The 20,492-nt window shown below is 34.5% G+C and overlaps 1 protein-coding gene across 2 annotated transcripts; it reads right to left on the reverse strand.

The window, feature by feature from the left end:
• Positions 1–528: 528 nt before the first annotated feature.
• Positions 529–17,990, reverse strand: LOC122009188 (protein PSK SIMULATOR 1-like). 2 transcript variants are annotated; one of them, XM_042565256.1, is made up of 13 exons: positions 17,574–17,990; positions 16,983–17,392; positions 16,052–16,377; positions 15,793–15,885; positions 15,617–15,707; positions 14,556–14,649; positions 13,147–13,244; positions 12,655–12,724; positions 5,057–5,160; positions 1,852–1,968; positions 1,647–1,723; positions 1,506–1,550; positions 529–1,375 (listed from the first exon to the last, which is right to left on the reverse strand). In XM_042565256.1, exons 2-13 carry the CDS (start codon positions 17,268–17,270, stop codon positions 853–855), a joined length of 1,926 nt encoding a protein of 641 aa, XP_042421190.1. In that variant the 5' UTR covers positions 17,271–17,392; positions 17,574–17,990; the 3' UTR covers positions 529–852. The 2 variants fall into 2 exon arrangements, with proteins under 2 accessions (XP_042421190.1, XP_042421189.1); XM_042565255.1 differs by having other exon boundaries at positions 16,983–17,468.
• Positions 17,991–20,492: the final 2,502 nt, after the last annotated feature.

The raw sequence follows: 20,492 nt of genomic DNA on the forward strand, positions 1-20,492 counted from the left end.
TCGTTTAATGAATTATGCTCGTTAAGTATGATAATCAATCTAATAATGAGTCGAGCTCGAACCGTTCGTGAACTTGATAACTCCAAAACGAGCCAAGCTCGAACCTTGTAATAAAAATTCAATTCGAGCTCGAGCCGAGCTTGAACCAGAATATAACTTAAACGAACTGAACTCGAACCTAATACTGTTCAACTCGATTCAACTCATCTACATCTCTAATTTGAACCATCGTTGCAGAATCCATTTTTACCTCTGACCATCGTACTATGTCCGGTGAGGCATCCTGCCTTCGATTTTTTAGTTACACATGGCTGAAAAATGATTGTGTTAGTCAACTATCATCCTGTCTATTCAACTAAACATTCAAAACTTGGCATACATGAACACATTTACTCAAAAGAAAATCCAAAAGTATTAACGTTAAAACACATCATATAAACATGTGCGTTTTTTTGGGTCCTTTTTAAAGTAGATGAGGAGCAGGAGACCATCTCTTGAGAACTCCCTTCAGTAAGGCAATCAGAGATGTGCAGAAGTCACTGCTCAAATTTATAACTCAGTTTATAAGAAATACTCATCGACAGGCCTTTGTACATATAGAAAGTTCCACACCAGTTGAAACCTTTCCCCCTTTACACTTATGATTGAACCCACAGGCTGTAAAATGATACAAGTTAACCACACCCTCGCTGTATTTGTGCGCACACATAGTGAAGTTTTGTCTGCAAAAATTGTCTGCGGCACATTGGCATTGTCTTGATGACTGACGTCTTGTTACTCCGGATGTTCGAGAACTTAAGACTTTGATAGAGATAAACTCCCTGCAAACTCCAGAAACAGTTTGTCAATGCTTCATTGCTTTCTTATATCATCTACTCTATCAATCACATCCATAGCTTTTACTCTGTCAATGTCAAAGTCGATGACAGGAAGCAATGATGGCCTTCTTGTCGTGAAAAAGTCATTCTTGCTGCAGCTCGTTGGCGAATGGCTGTTGCTCTTGCTCAACCTCTTGTTCTTACCCAATTTAGACTTTGATGTGTTAAACTCCTGACTTCTGCTAATTCCAGGGGTTAGCTTTCTGGAGTTCATGTACAGCAACATTTCTCGTTCTTCTTGGCAGAGCGTGGAACTTGGCAAGCTGTGTGTTGTTGAGGCCAATGACGAACTCAATCCATTTTGTGTGGGTGAACGGACAGGAGATTTGATGGGCGACTTGATCCCTCCACTCCCTGATTTGGTATGGCAAACAAGGTGATGAAGCCACAAAACTAAATCAAGAATGTATGCGTCAGTCTTGCCCTTATCTGCATGATGCAGTGTCTCGATTCTGAGCAAGTCTACTTGACCACCTGGTTTTTGATTAACTTCAGAACTGAATGGAATATATGCAATCAAAATTAGGTATACCTACGACATGGATGGCATCATGCTAGGTAAAAGGTTATGAATGATCATTCAATGAGCTACCAGAAATTGATCTAAGTATCATATTGGTCTCTTACCTAGTGTTCGCCCACTCCCCGACCCATCCAAAACCATGATGAGCCCTGGTTAAGTTGAAGCCAAATTGAAATGGATATGAGAATTCATGACTTGGTAAGTAAAACCTTCACAGGATGGTATTAAATGGCAAGCTGAATTACTTGGTTGTGTTGTTGGCAAAGGGGACAAGCCATCGCAATGTTTTTTCCATCTCTGATTTGATTTGAGGAACCGTAAGCTGCAAAAGTTGGAAAAAAAAAACAGTAGCGCCAAAGAATCTGTTATTGTATTTAGCATCAATGATGAGCCATCAAACTAGAAGTAAAGTCTTTAATGATGGCGAGTCAGATTTAAACAATAACATACCTCTTCCTTTGTTTGAGATAATCGCAACCTAGTACGGAATGCAGATTTTATATTTGGAGGCAATCCTTGGTACAACGAATCTCTTGAATTCTGGGGCACAGAGCCTGAACGAGAGACCTATTGGTACTTGATGGTTAGAGGATAAGTTCAAAATAAAGAACTATCTTATACAATCATACATTTTCATTTCATCAAGGAAATTTCTCTTCTTTGAGTAGGTTACTTAAGCAAATAATAAATAGCATTCTTTGCTGCCAAAGCTATTTTGTATGTGAAGCCCATCTCAAGCTACATAAATGGTACTTTGTCAATCATTATATCAATAATTAAATTGGTCAGTCATTGAATCTAATGATTAGGACGATTTATTTAATGACTGTTGTCACCAAATCTAATAATTAGCAGGGATTATCTAATGAACCAAGAAGTAAAATTAAATTTAGTGCCATCTTGTGCAATTCAATTTTTTCAAAGAGAAACTCCGCATCCCTAAGAAAGTACAGAATCTATTAATAGCTCAAATCATCTCTAATTGACTGCAATGTGAAGCCCAACTAATAAAACCACCACCACAAGCAACCTAATCGGACTGAAAACCTTATCATTCATAGGACTAGAACTGCTCTCATATCAATTATATAAATTATAACAACCCACCCAGATGAAAGAGTTGACTACTAACATGGTAAACCCAACTATTATCCAAAATGTTTATGGCCAAACCAATTTTCTTCAATTTTATCAACTGTGGCTTACAAATTCTCTCACTATCCCAGGATTTCGCATGGAGAACTAAACTGGGAAGCCACAGTAGTGTAATATGATGAGCACCCTGATCATAATCTATAATAATTTAAAAAATAGGTTTATATATTACCTTTGGCAAAATACAAGTTACTATCTATATCATTTTATTTAGGTTTGCAGTGACATGGACAAACAGTACGTTTAACTGTTATTTGCTTCTGACAATAGAAAATATCATTAACTCCACTTTGTTACACCACGAGTTTCATTGATGTCAACAGAGTTGAAAAGCGGAAGATGATAACATTCCTAGGTAAATAGAGAAGACAACTTCCACATAGCAAGACTTATGAAACACTGCATTTAAATTTTTCGTTTTTGGTTATTCCCTTTTGTGATAACACTCAAACCCTGAATTTAAATTTTCAGGGCGTTCCTCCTATTTTCACTAAAAAAGATGCCAAGGGACCAATGCATGCCAAATACGGTGGTGGCATGCCATATAGTCAGCAATTCATATGGCAAACCAGTACTTGTAACTGCTGGAAATATTTGCCTTCAACATATGTATCCTAAAATATGAAGATAATATTAGTGTCAGCCCTAAGAGTCAATTATGAGATGATTGATATGGACTATTGTATCATATTTTTAATAAAAGGCAACATTTTTATGTATATTATATTTACATTATATCTGTGCAAATATTGGGTAAATATAATAATATCCTGATAGGTTATATTCTATAACATATCAATTAGTTGAATTGCCTGTAAGAAACTATAGATATATAGAACATTACTTTCAATTATTCCTAGTCAAATATTAATATACAAAGGTAATATTAATATATTGAGACTAGTATGTAAGTTAATTGATAACTTAATCTCATAAATCATGGATATAAGATATCAAGTTAACACATGAGTATATATATTAGACAATATGTATTGAATTGATTCGCCATGAGAATGTTTCTTGAATTGTTATATGAGTGTCATAAACATTCTCATAGTAACTCAATAAAAACAGTTATTTGACTTGAAGTCATTACGGTTCCCTACATAAGGAGTTGTGTATTTTAGTATCGACAAATGTCACTTGTAACAAGGTTGATTATAAAGATGTTCACTAGCAATGAGCTATGGGAGGGATGTGAGTGATGTAGATGAAATTTGTCTCTTCCATATAACGGAAGTGATGTCTAGAGCCCCTTAATTAAGTAGGACTACTAAAATGCATGACTATGCTCAAATAAGTCAGTATAAGATATTGAGCTTATTTGGTTAAGTCTACTTGGAGATCAAGAAACACATACATTGATGAGAGGATGACAAGTCATAAATCAATCTAGATATCATGGACAAAAAGACTAAGTTATACAATAAAATAGTCATAGACATGTTAGGTCGAATTTACGACATTCTTGTCACTTGGATAGTCATGATGCATTGCTAGATGTCATTCATTGCTTGTGTCTTTAAAATGTAATTTTAGAGTCAATACCAATGTTACGAGAATCTATTAGGTCACATACACAGCACATCAATTTTGGAGTTTATTTTATTTTAGTATGACTAGAAGAAAGTGGGCCTAAGTTTTAAGTCTGAAATTAATTTCAAATCTAAAACTTGTTAGATAAATGGTGGTCCTTCATTTGAGAGGAGGATTGTTGGGAATATAATCAAAGTCCCACCCACATTTAAAAAAATCATGGGTTGATCTAATTGGATTTTATTGGATTACTGGATTAATCTAATTAGAACTTAAACTTATTAGATTAATGATTAATCTAATATTTGTTTGGGTTTTTTAAATAAGCCCAAACCAAATGAAGCCCACATTATTAAATAATGAATGAAGCTCGCATTATTAGATAATGTCTTAGATAAGACTTGACCACATTATTAGATAGAGTCTTATTAGATAAGACTTGGCGACATTTTATCTGATAAGATAACCCTAGCGGTTAGGGTTTGATCTCAACTTATATATATAGATAGTACCTAGCACTACGTGCACAATATCGGAAGACTCCAATTGTGCTCATGTGACGGGCAACGGCTGTGCTTATGTGGATACTCTAGAGGTGCGTACGTACTGATCGTGCTGAGACTAACCAGACTCTCGAGATATGCAGAGGTTTTGTGCATCATGAGATATCTTTCTGCACCAACGATGTAATTAGAATTTGCCTTGATCTCTTACAATTGCTTTTTCTGCTGAGTTTTATTGTTTAATTATTGCACAAACCCAACAGATAACTGCATCAAGAGAACCAAATCTAGCTATGATAAATTAAATGTAGATAGAATCAAAACTGAATATTTGGAAGGTCTCAAAATTAGAATTATTTTACAAAAGAATCTTAGAGAGTAAAAGGGCAGACAATTAAAGCCACAAACCAGTAAAAAGAATGAATGTGAGAGAAACGAAACAAATTAAGGTGACAACTCACAAGGGTGTCTATCTGAGTGACAATATTTGCATAATGCAGAGCAAGGCCAGAGGGTCCTAATCTTCTATTTATCTTTGTACTCTGCTCTGTTAGTTTAGAAGTATCTGCAGTTTGGTGAATAGCAATTTTAATTAGCAAAGAAAAAAACTACTGTGAGCAAATAGCAATTGATTCATGAATGGATGGTTCAGCTTAATAAATTTTTATGCCTTTTGTTTCAAGTAGGAAAGAACTAAGAAGTATATGTTGATTGACCAAGTAACAAGCTGGAAAGCATTGTTCAATGAAGTTAATCCTATAGTACTAGAAAACAATTGAGAAAATTGGTTGATGTTTGGTATGATGTTGATAAAAACATAAAGGATCAATGAAAGTTTGCCATATTAGCAGATCCACGTTCTAACTTACATTGAGAAAAAACTAATCCAAAACATTTTTAATTGGTTAAGAATAGATGTAGCATAGAATATCACGAGACAACTACATAGACAACATGATGTATTCGTGAGGAGCTTAAGAATAAACATTCAACTGAAAAAAAAAGGCAGCCTGGTGCACGAAGCTCCCGCTATGTGGGGTTCCGGAGAAGGATCCATTGTACACAGCCTTACCCTGCTTTTTACAAGAGGTTGTTTCCAGGATTCGAATCTGTGACCTTTTGGCCACACAGCAACAACTTTACCGTTGCGCCAAAGCTCCCCTTCAAACATTCAACTGAAAATAGCTAAGAATAAATAAGTTCATCAATGATATTCATTGTAGAGTACAAAATGTAACCCAATGCACTTCACTCCATGCATCCAATTGACAAGAAAAAGTCCCCACGGGATGTCCAGTTGGCTAGAGGGTGACAAACTTGCTACAATAGGGCAAGGGATCAATTCCCGGCGAGCGCATGCCCTCGGGGAAAAAACCACACCCACCCCCTAGCCAACTTGGCGGTTAGCTATAAGGTGACCTCGTGATTTACCTCTCTTTACATAACTTAGGGACGGACTGTGAGGGATGCCTGGGATGAGTGTAATCACTTTTGCTACAATTGACAAGAAAGAAAGTGATTGTATATATGGCGGCTCAGTCTTCAACATCTTCATAATTGAGTACCATATATAGTAGTGTTGCTCAAGAAAATCAAAATTGAGCGAGTCTCACTTGCACCAATACCCACACCATAGTTTTAAATCTCATAAAGTATCACCCATTAAAACATACCATTTAGTAAATTATCAAGGCTAATACTTGATCGGCATAGGAAACTCACCTCTATTGATTGTGTCGAAAAATATCATGTCCTGCTAACATTTGGCAAGCCTTGGCACACTTCAACACACATCAAGATGAATTAAAGTAATATTTTTGAGACGAGTGCAATATGGATAGCCATATAGCTAGAAGGGGTGAATAGTGATTATTCTTGCACATACAAACTTATACTACTATTTATAATAACTTGTAACGTCACACAAATAGTTAGTACAATAGAAATAAACACATAAGTGATTTGCATACCACAATCGCTAACAAGACAACATAACATGATTCGGAACTATCGTTCCTGCTTCACGGCCTATGACTCATTAGTAAGTCACTCCCTAAAGTCCACTATCATTCTTTTTCGTAGAAAACCTTTGAAGGCGGAGAACTTACAATGAAGATTGGAGGAAGGCTAAGAAAAATACAAAAGAATTGTAAGCTGAGAAAGGCTCGATATTATTTATACAATTATTATTTTTTTCAACCAACAAACGCCCCCTTGGTCCTCCTTTATAGCCTTCAAACACTTCAAGCTTTTTGTTATTTTGCTAATTTTGATCAATCAACTAAATCCACCATCAGCCTCCTGATTGCTTCAGCCTGCAATTTTCCAAGAGTTACTTAAATCGATTGGAATCCTGCATCACATGATTGCTCCACTATAACTCTTAGATCATCCGACAATTGCAATGCTGTTTGATCAAATCAAATCAATAACTCCTCCTGACTTTCTTATTGCAGCATTAGTCAAGAGGGAAATTCATCATCAATCAAGTTACCCAATCATAGATTAGTCGATTGTACAATCAACTTATCCACAAAGGAAAATATTTTATTCATTAGCCAATCAGCCCTTAATTAACTCAACTCACTAGCTCACTTTCTTAAAGCAGCATTAGTCAAGAGTGAAATTCATCATCGATCAAGTTACCCAATCATAGATTAGTTGATTGTACAATCAACTTATCCACAAAGGAAAATATTTTATTCATTAGCCAATCAGCCCGAGTCAACTCCTTAATTAACTCAACTCACTAATTGACTTGAATTACCTCAAGTCAACCGATGTCGTGATTACAATCATCTTAATGATCGAGTGTTCACGTAAGTTGAGATCTATCTTCCTCCAAGTATACATGTCTGGCAACTCTCACAGCTCACATTCCAGAGCTTACCTTTGGCAGCTTGACTTAAGGTCATCTCCCGCTAGTTTACTCATTCATTGGATGGGTCAAGCCCACGACTTGCATGTCATCCTTCATGCTTCACCTACAATTCACCTTCTTCTAGCTACTATCAACATTGTGCCTCAATGCTCCTCCTCCTCCAATAGTGCCTCAGACGTAACTATACTTCTTTGATCTCTAGTGAACCTCGAACCATTGAGCCAACCAACTCGGTCATATCAAGTCACACTCCACGAGTTACTCTAACACCACCACAATGCTTATCGTCCTATAATCCCTCATATGCTTCATCCTATCTTTCTTCAATCTCCAACAATCCTCCAATTCATTAAGCATGTTGCCTTGGCTGCACCAAGTCATTATTAACACTCAACCTTGTCGTGTCATGAGCTTCGCAACCTCTATGTGGGTCCTACCAAATTCCTTACACAACTTACAACACACATCAAATACAAACGCAAATTTTAACTTAGCTCAAGGTCAAACCCGACCATTTAGGACATGATTCCACCAACAATGTTTACAATTTCTTTAGATTGTTTCTCTAAAATTTTACTTCGATTGATTATGTAATTCCTATTGTATTATTTTTATGAGCAAACAAGTTAAGTGGAAGAAAATAATTATATGAATTCATCTTGACATGCAATAAAGCAAAAGGTGAGTAAAATAATTATTCATGTAGGATAGCTATGCTCGATCAGAGGAGAGGTGAATAGCGTGTTCATCTTTTTTGTTGTTTGATCGATCATCTTGTCTAAAGTTGTTTATTTACGCAACAGAAAAATGAGCAGTTCGGTGCACGAAGCTACCGAGGATGGGTTCATTGTACACATCCTTATCTTGCTTTACAAAAGACTGTTTCCGAACTCAAATTGTGACCTCTGGATCACACAGCAGAAAAATGGAAAACAAAAAATAAACACAAAAATATACAAGCGCAATATGACAAGTTGACAACCACAATGCGGTTCAGAACCCCCGATTCTTACTCCACGATCTATGACCCTTCGGTGAGTCAGTCCCAGAATACCCTTATCTTTCTCCTTTTTGGATTCCTTCTCGAAACCTCTTACAATAGTCCTCTTCTTACAACAATACACAAATACAAAAATAGATACAAGCAATAACAATACAATATAATACAATAAATGAAAAGATTACAAAGAGAAGTTAATTGCTTGATCGCATGGGTTACTTTGGACTACTTACTAAAGGCCCTGGAATACACTAGTAAATGCCTTAGAACCTCCATGAACAAATCTCCAAAATTCTTGATCGAAACCTCCACGAAATCCCCTTTATAGGGTTTCTATTCGTGACCTTAACATGCTGGTCAGTCGACTGTTTGTTATCCTCCGATGGACATCTTGTTGACCAATCAACTAATAGCCTCCTTTCAGTCAACTAATGCATTGTATCAAAGCTCCTATTCGAATTTTTTCTCTTCAACAACTTCCTGGTTTAGCATTAGTTGACTGCACTAGTTGATTGCTTATACACTAGTTGACTATCATAGTTGACTGCAAAACTTTTGTTTGATTTCATTTAGGCTTGAATCAGTTGCCTAGTCAACTACCAATGCCTCAGTTGACTGCCCAATTGACTGCAAAACCTTATAGACATTTTCATCCCATCCTGCCATTTTTGTGTTAATAATTGTTCTCTATTGATTGTTATTGTTTTGAGTCGATTGATATTATTTATAGTTGATTCTGTGCTGAAAATACAGTCAACTGTCAGTCTACGTTTGACCTACACAAAACTTTTTTCGGCCTGAGTTCAATTTGACTCAACCATCAATTGACTGTAGCAGTCAACTGATAATTGGTATTCCAATTTAAACCACTCTAAGGTTGAAATTTCCTCATGCTAAAGGACCACATGTCTTTAGGACTTCCTCGTATGTCTAGTAAAGGTCGAGATCACTAATTAGGACTTTATCCTTACCTAGTATCTAGTTGACCTCAACCAGACCTCTTTTGCCAAAAGACTTCTCATCTCTAAGCCTTCATCCATCACCCAGTATTCAGCCGTCATCGATCTATCAAGACTTTTCATTACCCATCCTTAAGTCACCCTTGACATGCTGGAACTTCCATTAGCTAGAATCCACTCTTATAGAACTTCCAACCTTACCTAGCATTCAGTCACCCTCCATAAACTATTTGGACTTCCATCATTGTCAAACATAAGGTCACCCTAGGCTTGCTTAGACTTCCCATCTACTACTTGTCCGGACTTCCCATAACTGATTCTCTATGACCTATCAAGATTTCTATCACGTGACTAACATATAATCCTCCGCAACTCTATTAGGACTTCCATAGCCACAACTGTTGAACTTCAACTACCAAGTATTCTAGTCAACCTTGACTCACATGAACTTTTCCACTATCAAGTTTCCGGTCAACGTTGATCCACTTGACATATGACATCAAACATGGAAACTTAATCCGAACCTACCCAAGCTTGACCAAGGATCAATTGCACCAACAATTCACTCAATTACTATCTGATATATCTCACGAAATAAAAGAAAATCCAATTGAAAGACGATTAAACTAAATTGTCATGATATAATACAAACAACAACATCAACCTAATCTTATCTCACTAGGTGGATCAGTTATATGGATTCTCCTACGCCATTGGAATCTATCCCCTACTATATCATCGTTGATATTTAACCAATTTTATCATATTTTATTATTGTTAACCAAGCCTTCTTTGTTGTTTTTGTTGTTAACTCCATCCTCTCTATCAAACTAAGAGTTGATAGCATCAACCCAAATGAAGAGAGAGACAAGAATAAGCATGATACATGAAGATACGAAAGAGTTTGCTCTAACAAGACATAATTTCTAAGCTTCTATTGGTTTGACCTCATTGTCATTCTATATATTGATGTGACAAGATACGACTTTCTCAACTAGTGTTAGTTGTTGAGTGCATAATGGCTAGCATCATCTTGGGGTCTTCACTATAATAATTTTTTTCAACTTTTGTATTTTTATCATATAACATAAGACCTATCATTTATACCTTCAACCTTGTTTATAATCACTTTGTTGAATTAGAATATCGTATGTAAATTGTAAATGCAAAGATTCAGACAACTTTGGTTGTAATCCAAATGCGGGTTACAACATATGAGGGTTAACAAAAGAAAAGACAAAATCCAATTTGGCTTGATACAAACTCTTATACTGATCAATCTCCAAGCCAGAGAAATATTGCAAGTTGAAAATAAATTTTTAAAAATAACTAAAAAATATACAGCAAATCCCCAGCAAAACATGAAACCAATAATATGTGTGTACAGACATGAAATATAGTCCTTGGGTTTATGCTACTTCTTAATTCTTCTCCACTATAAATGCTAAATTATAGGAAATGGAACTGACGTCCCAGTGCTTATACTGGAAAGTACCTTTATAAGCTAACATGCCACCAAGCATTTGAACAATGTAACATACCAAAAACAATTCGTCAAAACAAGCTGACAACTTCTGAATAAAGAAAGGTCTCTCGTACCAGCACATTCAAGGTAGTATAGCACTGTTATACTACCAAGTTATCAACCAAACAGAATCCTGACACTCGTAAATTAATCATTTCACATTTCATGAGAATGCCCGAGGCAATTTACAATATCTTTAGCAAATTAAAATTCTCTATTAAAGGAAACAAACAAGGTGTAAAAAAATGCAACTCAACTCAATTTGGCTTGATCCAAACTCTTATACTGATCAATCTCCAAGCCAGAGAAATATTGCAAGTTGAAAATAAATTTTTAAAAATAACTAAAAAAATATACAGCAAATCCCCAGCAAAATATGAAACCAATAATATGTGTGTACAGACATGAAATATAGTCCTTGGGTTTATGCTACTTCTTAATTCTTCGCCACTATAAATGCTAAATTATAGGAAATGGAACTGACTTCCCAATGCTTATACTGGAAAGTACCTTTATAAGCTAATATGCCACCAAGCATTTGAACAATGTAACATACCAAAAACAATTCGTCAAAACAAGTCAACAACTTCTGAATAAAAAAAGGTTTCTCATACTAGCACATTCAAGGTAGTATGGCACTGATATACTACCAAGTTATCAACCAAACAGAATCCTGACACTTGTAAATTAATCATTTCACATTTCATGAGATAATGCCTGAGGCAATTTACAATATCTTTAGCAAATTAAAATTCTCTATTAAAGAAAACAAACAAGGTGCAAAAAAATGCAACTCAATTCAATTCAAGAAAGCAGATATAACATGTCAGTAGACAGCATTTTAATATGGTTGGGTTTGGCAATGCATTTGCATTTCAAAAGTGCAATTCATAAATGCACTTGTGCTAAAGCACATTGTATAAAAGGAACTGTGTTTGAATAAATAAAACAAAATCACTTTCATCTATAATGTTTGGTAAAAATTTACTATGGATGTGTTTTTCATTTAAATTTGAACTATGATAATGTGATAAAAATTAAACGAAAATAAAATAACTATGTTTACATCTCTAAATTTATTATTATTTGTATGGCATAAAATGCAATATGTTGTAACTATTTTCAAAAACAAATTTCTTACTGAATAATTACATTTATTTTATTTGGAAACTATTAATACATGATTTTATATTGACTTAAATAATTAATATTTGAATTTGTTGGCTATGTAATATTATTTACTTTATATTTTAGAATGATTCTGTTACAATAGTTTGAATTACTTAATTAGTAGTAAGATAACAATGATTATGTAATAATTTAAAAATTTGTTGTAAATTTATTATTTTAATATGTTTAAATGATTAGGGTAATAATAAACAATTTTAGTTTGTATTTTTATATTATAATATTAATTCAAATATTAAATATTGATTTACAAATATTTTATAAAATCATTTATACCATAAAATTAGATATTAACATTTTATAGCATTTATACGTACTTCGGAAAAACATTCCCTAATCCAGTCTATGCCCTATCACAAAAACTGCAGAAACATAATAAATAACAAATATGAAAAGATTGAACTTTTGTTAAGACCCACATGTAATCATGTATAAATCAATCACATGAATGTTAAGCTAGTCAAGGGAAAAACAAACTAAACCGAGACAGGTTTATATTCAAGTACCAGAATTTCCGAATGCATCACTAATCTTCAGTTGTATGAAATGGACAATATCTACAAGCTTCACCAGTACCTACAATATAGCAAGGACAATTTTTTCCTTCAAAACACAACTTCCAATGCTGACAAATACCATTAACTTTTAAACTTTTATTATCATCAATAGTGATGCAAAAAACGTGATAACGCTCATGCCAAGCACCCCTCATCGTCGGCCCCACGGTGAGATAAAGGGAGATAAATCAAGTGTTGAGTGGCCCCCTAAGTGGGAAGGTTATTTGCCACAGTCGTGACTCAAACCCTTGCCCATTGATGCAAGTCTACCACTTGGGTACTAACTCAGCTACGCCTTGGGGGTTATTATCATCAAATATTGAACTCCCAAAAGGTTGCCAAACAATTCAAAAATTTGTAAAATCTATGCAAAACAACATGGTAGGGTGAGTAGCAATGCATTATCATATTATGATATCTTATAGCAACATATCCTCTTACATCTTCCAAATTCTTAGACCACATTGATCTTTTCTTCAAGGATTTTACATGCTTTCTTTGGCTCTTCAGCTCTTGCTTTAGAATTTGAAGATTCTCCCCTACATATCGATTAATACATTCAGGATGATGGTTGTAAAAAAAACATTGCATATAAAAAGTTAAGGGCTTTCATCATAACAACAGAAGATTTGATAAGAAAAATATGCTTAATCCAATCAGGTATCAAGATTCTAGCAAAAAGAATGTTGGCTAATATCAGAAGAATGTTAGTTCACTTAATGCCAAGCATAAAGGTGCCTACAAAATGAATGGCTCTACCTCCACATACAATTGTGGATGGCAGTCGACATCTTTTGCTAAGCACAATAGTTCAGATTATTGACTTGAGTAAAATCTCAATTTTCGATGACAGAGAATATTGACCAGGTAAATAGCCTTTCTGCATCCTGTGCACATATTTGACAAAAAAACTCACTATTTTAAACCCAACGATTCAAGTGAAGCATGTTTCAGCAGAGTAATACAAGTTGCAATAATAACTGATTTGGTGACCAAGACCACTTAAAGAGTGATTAATTATGGAATCGCAGGACTTCCGAAGGAGCGGCAGTGTTGAGACAGCTTAAATTGACTGACAGCAGAGATTGTAGAAGCAAAAATGTGATGTCAGAGAAGAGGTGTAGGGTGGCAAAAGAAAAAAAAATGAATTACTGTAAAAAAAAAACTAAACCCTCAAAGAGAAAAGTAATATCATAATATGTAAGTGGAAACCTTTGCCTGTTGATTGTTCTCATTGTGCTATTGATAGGTCAAAAACATCTATACTAATTGGATAAGTTTGAAAACAAAAACTAGCAATCAACTCCAATTAAAAATTCAACATGCTAATGAGCTTCTTTACAATCATACAGCTAATTTAAGCTAACATCAAAGAGAACTGACACTTGGGAAGCTAGGAGATTTTCTAATAGTGATATAGTATGCAATATAGAAAGTGAAAATCTGGTTCTCCGTGTATACAAACTAACAAGCACTTTATAATTCAAAATTATTAAATAACCAGAAAGTAGATTTGCATAACCAAAGAGGAATATTTGCAGTAATTTGGTACACGAGTATAAAAGGATATACCACCCTCTGCATAGCTCAATGCAAGAGCATCTTCATAGTGCTTTTGATCAATATAAGTACCTTTATTTGATCTAGCACTGTTATACCAGTGAAACTAATCCTGATCTGGGACTTACTGGGAGACTAATCCAAGACTCCACAAAATGGGTATGTTTGCTCAAAATACTAGATCAATCAGTAATTTCTCATTAAAACAAAATAGAAAATACCTCTCTGAGAACAGTTTATGAAAAGTGAGAAGAAAAAATAAATGCCAATAACCTCGAAGAGAAGCTTACCTCTTTGAACTCCACTTGCACTATTGTCCTCTTGCTGCTTCCTTTTGTAATCTTGCTCAAATCTATCCAAAGTATGCAACTCATGATATAATTCCTATAGAAACGACATGAAAATAGTAAGAAACTTTTGAGAATCAAAAGAATAGCATTACCAAAGTAATGATAAAATTGCATAAAATGGCTAAATGATGGACGGCATAGGGCTTGCCTTGACCACTCAAATATGGAATATAAAAGTCTTATATGAGACATCAAACTTATGCAGCAACAACCAGAATAACTTATCAGCCCAATCAAAAAAAAAAGGTCACTATAATGACTACGAACGAGTTAGCAATTACTAGTAAATATTGAATCTCTTTATACAACACATTTAACCTATGTAACACTACTTTAAAAACCAACAACTTAGGTATCAGCATACTGATATAGACTATTAAAACTAACCTCCCAACTTCTGAAATGAAATAGTTCAGATCTTTCCTAGAAAAGGAACACTGAACTTAAGGAATGAATCAATTTAACTTCAAATGCTTCTAATAAAATGCCACATTCAGGAATGAAATTCTTTGCTATGAAACTTTCAACTGTAGAAATAATGGTGATTCTTTAGCTTTTGTCTACCATAGTCGATGACTTTCCTATTTGTTCAAGAGAGAGGGAGATAAGTTAATTCAAACAAGCTAGGAAAACATCCATACTTCAGATGTTTATTCAATGTTTATATATTTGATTATAAGAATAAAAGAACATCTTATCACTCATGAAACTTTCCAAAATTACAACTCTTTTAATATGTCGTAAAAGAAATCATGCCAATATATAGTGTGTTTAAGCACTAATCGAGAGTTTCAATGAATTCTATTGACTAACTAACTAAAAGTAATCATGAGAACATGTGCAAAATACTAAGAAACAGAAAAGTCTACCTGCATACTAGGGAAACAGACACAAACAGCAAAGATATCACACAAGAATTCAAGATACAATCATGACTCAATATATATGTGAATATGAAGTGACGTAGACTACAAAGTGATTAATGAATACAGTATACCCACAGCTGTATGTTGAGCTAATGTCAAAAGTTGTTCAATAGCTGATTCTGCTACTTCTTTCAGCTGATTTTGAGATGTGTGTTCTGATGCCAGTCTGATATCAACATGCAATATAAATTAATAGTACAGGCAGTGGTACTGATCATGCTAACTCTGTGGGATAAAAATAGGGATTTTACCTGACAAAATAGCGCTCCAGATTGTGCCATTGAGGATCTTTACACCGATTTCCAAAGCGCACAACCTCATTAGAGAAGACATTAAGATCTTCCCTGTTGGAAGTGGAGGAAAAACTCAATAAACGGAAGAACTTAATATTTGATTTTCTAAGGCATATCTGTCAAAACCAACTTTATTATGAAATTTCTGAGGATATATTTAATCGTATGTAATACTTATCTATGGTATGAATGAACGAAGAATGGTATCCTAAAGTACCTTTTGTCAGAAATAGCAATGCTTAGCAATTCATCCATATCTCTAGATATCAGATGTTGTACACCTTCTGAGGGAAGTACAACTTCCTTCAAATGCTTTATATTCTCCTTTGAAAGTGATTGCATAAGATTGGATCCTTTAACTATTGTGTTGGCAACTTCAAAAGATAAAATGGATATTTTGTTTCCATTTGTTGACATTCCTGCCACAAAACTACTACTGAGATGCAAACTTGTGACACTACTACCAAGTGTATCCAATACTTCCACAGCTTTGCCAAGCCCCATACTACCTGCCTTTCCTAAAACAGAGCTCACTTCTGAAGCCTGCAATACAGTTATGGAATTGATATCCCTTGCTTACAAGGATGTACATAATCAAGAATTACAAGGGAAGAATACAGTATAAGCACATTGAAAGAGCATTCTTTATTTTTATCGTTAGAAGATGTTTTATCATCAATCAAGGTTACACTTACACCTAACTATCTGCAGTGCAACGGATAATATAACCAAGGTTTGAAATCTCAAGCCGTGTTGGTGTTTCGGTATTTGATTGGAACAATATTGTTTTGATGCTAGTAGTAAATTGAAGGTGGAAGGAAGAAAGAGATGAAGAGAAAGACAACCAACTGCATAGTTAAGTTCAATATATGCTTTCCATATGTAATGTTATGATTTTGACATTATCTTGTATGAAGACAAACTGTAAAAAAAATAACATTATCTCAATTTTAGAATGTTGGGTGTTGAAAGTTGACATGAAATGATACTTGTTGGCATGATTAACACTTCGACATGAGAGACATTGTCTCAATGTCAAGTAGTGTCGAGTTTCGATAATCTATCGGAACGATACATTTCTTTGCCTAGTATGGTACGATACTTCAAACCATGGATAAAATAAAATAAATGCAACAAGAACATCTTGCCTTGTTTGTCCCTGATTTCCCAAAGGCGCAGGGCTTAGAATTGGTTAGCCTAGAAGTTTGTGAGGCAGACGTGGAGAATTGTGGTTCAGTCGCATCTGCAGAAGTGACTGAAGAGTTTCCAGTTAAAGGTTGTTCCCGCAGCCGTTTCTCCATTGCTTCTTCCATGGCATTCCCTTGTGTCTTCTTGTTGGGCTGATTCGTTGTTGGCTGATTCCTGCATCCATTGGGATCTAGTGTATCACTAGGCGATTTATCCACAGACGATGTCTTTGAGCAAATTCCACCCATTTGACTGAACGCTTTCTCAATTCCAATTTTTCGCCCTTTTTCACAAACCAGAAACCAGAAGTCTCGGCAAAAAAATCGCTACAAGAAGCTGTCCTTCAAACCCAAGGATTCTATGGAGCATTCTAAACATGATGTTAAGAGTTAATCAGACATCGACTGCGGCCGCAGCTCTAACAGATGAACACAAACATGAAGTACCTAAACACACAAGAGAATGATCTAGTTCAGAACTCGAGGTCAAACCCTCCAAATAATCAGAAACTATAGGCAGAAAACCAGCAAACTAGGGAAGTAGCAAAATACCTTGTCGAAAGGATCAAAAACCGCCAAAAAAGGAGGAAGACAGTAAGGAGAACGGAACAGCAAACGATCGATGCAAGGCTTCCCCGAACGACGAAGAATCTACATACTCCCCGAACGTAACACTAATGGCAAATCTCAGACTCGGTCAGACACGAACGCCCATCAATCGCGGATTTCAGGCACATCAGTAGAAAATGCATATCATATACAATGGCGAACACAGAGGAGAAAACGACCGCAGCTGTCTCCCAGAACCGATCAAACAACGTCGAACGAAGAGGGTAAACTATGGCGATTCAACGAGTGATTGATTGATAGTTCATCCCCCGGTCAAGATCGCATCTTTTCGCTTCCCACGCAATCGGGAGGCCGATAATAATCCCATGAACCAAACCACAAGCTGGTCAAACTCAAACACCCTAAGTCGTCTCTCCTTTTTTATTAATTCAGGTCGTTGGACTTCGTCAAACTAATGCTAAAGTCGACTATGGTGGTGGTAGCAGGCTGGTGCATACCTAAGTGAAGTTTTCAATTCTCCATTAGAATATATTTATTATGATGGAATTATTATAGTAAAAGTTATTTTGTTCATTTCAAATCATGTAAAGTGAAAAGAGGTAAATTATAGGATCGTCGAATGACTAAAAAATTTAAAAAAAAATCTCTAAATTATGTTCCTATCGAGAATTAATCCTTTATTTTATTATAGTAATATTATCATCTTCTAATCAATTAGATATCTCCATGCGAATTATTACAATTGAATTATTGATGATGTGAATTATCATGAAGTCACGATATTTTTTGAGTTTATTTAGTGGGTAGAATATTAGATCGAATTATTATTCTCGAGATTAGTCAGTTTGTAGAAATTAAATATTCGGTTAAAAAAATTGATGATCTTCCCTTTTCAATTTATTAAATTTTCACATTTTTTTAGAATATTATATAATATTGTTCACAATTTAAAATTTAAGATTTAAACTTTACAATTTATCTATAATTGTAGAGTAGTTACTTAGTAGCATTTGTAACTATTTTAAAGTAATTTGATAAAGTTGAATTAATTTTAACCAAATTAATAAAAAGTATTATATAATAATATTTAAAATTTAAGACTTAAAGGTCATCGATTTAGAATTTAAGATTTAACTATATGATGATACAATAGTTATTTAGTAGTTTTTATAACTACTTAGTAACTTCTATAACTGTCTTAAATTTATTTGATAAAGTTTAAATAATTTTGATTAAATTGGTAAAAAAAATTGATATAAGAATATTTTATATATAATAATTTTGATTAAAAAAATTAATCAAAATTTCATGTTGTAACAACTAATCATAACTACTACAATATCATTGAAATTGCTCCCGGGGATATGGTGTCCTAATAGGACATCCAAATTATTATTCAGATATTCACAGATCGATTTCCAACTATAGTGTATTTGTAGAAATTTTTTCTCCAAATAAGACGTGCAATCAATAGATGTTGGACTTCTAAGTTACCCCCCGTGTTTTTCCTTATTTATCCTGATGACTAATGAATAAATTATGTAAAATCAGATTGATCATCTCAAGACGTATCAATAAAGTTAACTAGATTTATCAATTTTTTTTTAACAATATCACTAGAATTAAGTGTTTTTGAAAAGTATGACATCTTTTGTTTTTTTTTTTTTTTAACGCCCATCTGATTTGATAAATTTAAAATGTCTAAGTAATCTTGGCCTAATATAATTTTTATATACTCAAAAGTTTATTGCGCGAGTACATGGTACCATGATTAGATCCTCTAGCATCAGATTGGATATCTAAAGTTTGATGCTAAGATGCAGCATATAGAAAAAGATAAACCTCTCCATGTGCTTTTTCAATTTACTCTTATAATTAATAAAAAAAAACTTTTGATTAATCGAATTATAAACTTGAATACTTGGTGCTAAAAAAAATCATTCTTTTATATTTGTCTCATTTGAAATTTAAATACTGATTCATTTGTTATTCCTCTAAGTACTATGTAAGATATTCCTTATATTTTTTTGTTGCGCCTCTAAGTACTCGCTTGCACCTGTAAAGTTTGTTTATTTATTAAGGTCCGCCTCTATTCTCCTGGTGTTTGACTCGGCCTTCAATTGGGATTCCATCATTCAAACGATCCAAACCGTCTTCAGTCAGTCGACTGTAATCATTGTTTGACCCAAACCGTGTGGCCGAAGGGTCGAGATGGTTGTGCCTGGTCCAAACCGCGTGGCCCGCCCAAACGATCCAGGAATTTTATTTGACCAACTAAATTTCAAAACCGAAGAAGATAATTTGACATTAATCAAGCAACAGAGAATAAGCAACGGCAAGCAAGCAACCATGTTGGAGAATAGCACGCGTAAAGAGTTCGCCGGGAGTTATCCATCTAAATCATTATGGAGCCCTCAAAAAAAAAAAAATAAAACCGAGAAACAGAAAGAAAAGGAATTAAAGTAAGAGAGGGAGTAAAAGTAGATGAGATCAAAATTGTATGAGAGGATCTCTCCCCCCTACTTAACAGTTAGCAGGTGTACCATGTGGAAACAAGCTCAAGAGATGCATTTAATAGAGGAGCCGGTCCGAATGATCTATTCAGACGGTAGACTATGGGGGTTGAAGCCGACGCCGTTGTGGCTATTTTAATTTTTTGTTTGCCTTGGCCCCCGGGCAATCCAGGTAGTTTTTAACATAGCTCCAGCCTTTGGATGCACCTCGTTAAATTTTAATTATGAAACACAAAAATAATTTTAATCAATTGCTATTATAGCAATCAATTATAATCATTATAACAATCTAATACGGATTATAGGGAGTAGATTAAAAAAAAATGATGTAACGGATAAAATTAAGATGACGTGGGAATGAAAGTCAAAATATGGGAACAATCTTCAT

Source organism: Zingiber officinale, chromosome 8A (genome assembly GCF_018446385.1).
Source record: "Zingiber officinale cultivar Zhangliang chromosome 8A, Zo_v1.1, whole genome shotgun sequence".
Classification (NCBI taxonomy): domain Eukaryota; kingdom Viridiplantae; phylum Streptophyta; class Magnoliopsida; order Zingiberales; family Zingiberaceae; genus Zingiber; species Zingiber officinale.